This window comes from Mandrillus leucophaeus, unplaced genomic scaffold, assembly GCF_000951045.1.
Source record: "Mandrillus leucophaeus isolate KB7577 unplaced genomic scaffold, Mleu.le_1.0 Scaffold912, whole genome shotgun sequence".
Taxonomy (NCBI): domain Eukaryota; kingdom Metazoa; phylum Chordata; class Mammalia; order Primates; family Cercopithecidae; genus Mandrillus; species Mandrillus leucophaeus.
The window spans coordinates 134,480-136,200 of NW_012109942.1; the positions used below are offsets into that span (position 1 = coordinate 134,480).

Below are 1,721 nucleotides of genomic sequence, written 5' to 3' on the forward strand. Positions count from 1 at the left end.
GGGAGAAAGTTATAGGCAGGGCATTCAGAACCTAGAGGTAATTCAAGAAGTGTGAGTCTGGTGCCCACCACAGAAAATGGCAGTCCAGGGTGCTGGGTTTATAAGAAAGAGAGCACTAGACGCCTAAAAGAGGCACCTGTCCTAGCTGGGGGTGAGGGTAGGGAGATGAGGCAACGCCTGGGTTTTGTAAATTGCCTTTCAAATAGTAAACCACGGATCATCAAGGATGGCTGGGAGGAGGTCCCTGGCCTAAACCAAAGGGGTCCCTAACCTCAAGTGAGACAATTAAAATAGCCATAAAGGTAGACCAAACTGCATTAGGCCAGACCATCTGAATTCTAGCCATGGATGGCTCCAAGTCACTACCCCAAGTCGACTGCTGAAGCCCTGTCCCCCGCCTTCAGGACGCGGATTTCAAACAGTGCTCAGCAGCCTATTGAGATTCTAAAAACCCAGACTACCTCCCACCCACTGTGGAGGATCAGACTAGCTAAGGAACTGAAAGTTGGGTGTACACCAAACAGATTTAAGGAGCCATACAGAAAGCCCGTGTTTGTGTGTATGTGTCTAGGGGGCGGTGCAGGAAAGGGCTCGCCGGATGGCGTGGAGCCTGGCTGTCCCCCTCTCCTTAAATGTTCCTTCCCCTCACGGAAGCCACCTCACTTCGTGCAACAGCGATGACAGTGCCCCTCTAAGAACGAACAGTGCCTATTGGGGATTCCGCAAGTCAGGCGCTCTGCATGTAGTTAGCATACAATAGGTGCTCAATAAATAGGTTGTGCAGGCAAACTAAAAAGTGATCCGAATTTCCTTGAACTGTCCAAGTGCTCATGTATTCATTAAATGTTTTTAAGCTTCTCTTTTGTGCTAGACACTGTTCCAGCTATGTGAAATACATCAGTGGGGGGAAACTAAGACGAAGGCGAGATCAAGGGAGGTTTCGTGGAAGTGGGCACAAGGTTTGCAGGGCAACGTCCTCGAAAACGGGATCGGCGACTGGTCCCGAATTTCACACGGGGCACACTGAGACTGTGCAACGCCTCAGCTTTCGGCCCCCAACCGCGGCGCGTGCGCGTTGGGCTCCGGAGGTCCGCCTGGCCGGCCTCCGAGCTTACCTCTTGCTGAGCGAACAGCACCCTCCGCTCACGCTCTTTCTCCTCCTCCTGGGCCTGGGCCTCGTCACGCCGCACGCGGGCGACATTGTCCTTGTTCCCGACGTGCCAGCTCTTCTTGGGCAAGATATTCATGGCGTCGTAGCTGTCCAGGGACTGGCACGCCCGCCTCTTTGCACTACCGATTGGCCAGAGGATGCCCCCCTTCCTCTTGTCCCTTCCTCGACCACAGATTGGTTCCAAATTAGTTGGTACGACCACCTGGCCTGTAACGACAGGTGATTGGCTGAGACGTCCTTTTCACAGCGAATGTTAGGCGTTCGGCTCGTGGTGTCCCCTAGCAACCGCCTCTTATCACAGATCTGAACCAATCATAAGTTGGCCCGCCCCTGATGCTACCAGATGCAGCCGTCGATTGGTCGACATGACCGTCAAGTCTCCTTGGCGAAGAGCGCTCCGCACCGACAAACAAGCCCATACATTTGATTGGCTCCTGCCCTGCGGTAGCCCTGCCCCCACCTTCAGGACGCAGATTTCAAAGCGCGCTCAGCAACCTAGGCTGTATTTATTGATACAAGAAAGATCACCCGAGAGTCAGGGACGTGGCGG

The 1,721-nt window shown here is 53.9% G+C and overlaps 1 protein-coding gene across 1 annotated transcript in view; it reads right to left on the minus strand.

The window, feature by feature from the left end:
• LOC105531837 overlaps positions 1-1,721 on the minus strand; it is a 33,175-nt gene that overhangs the window by 4,144 nt on the left and 27,310 nt on the right. The window contains exons 4-5 of the mRNA XM_011969834.1: positions 1,481-1,631; positions 919-1,378 (exon numbers count right to left, since the gene is read on the minus strand). Of these exons, the coding sequence (XP_011825224.1) occupies positions 919-1,378; positions 1,481-1,631 (611 nt within the window). The remainder of the gene's footprint in view (positions 1-918; positions 1,379-1,480; positions 1,632-1,721) is intronic.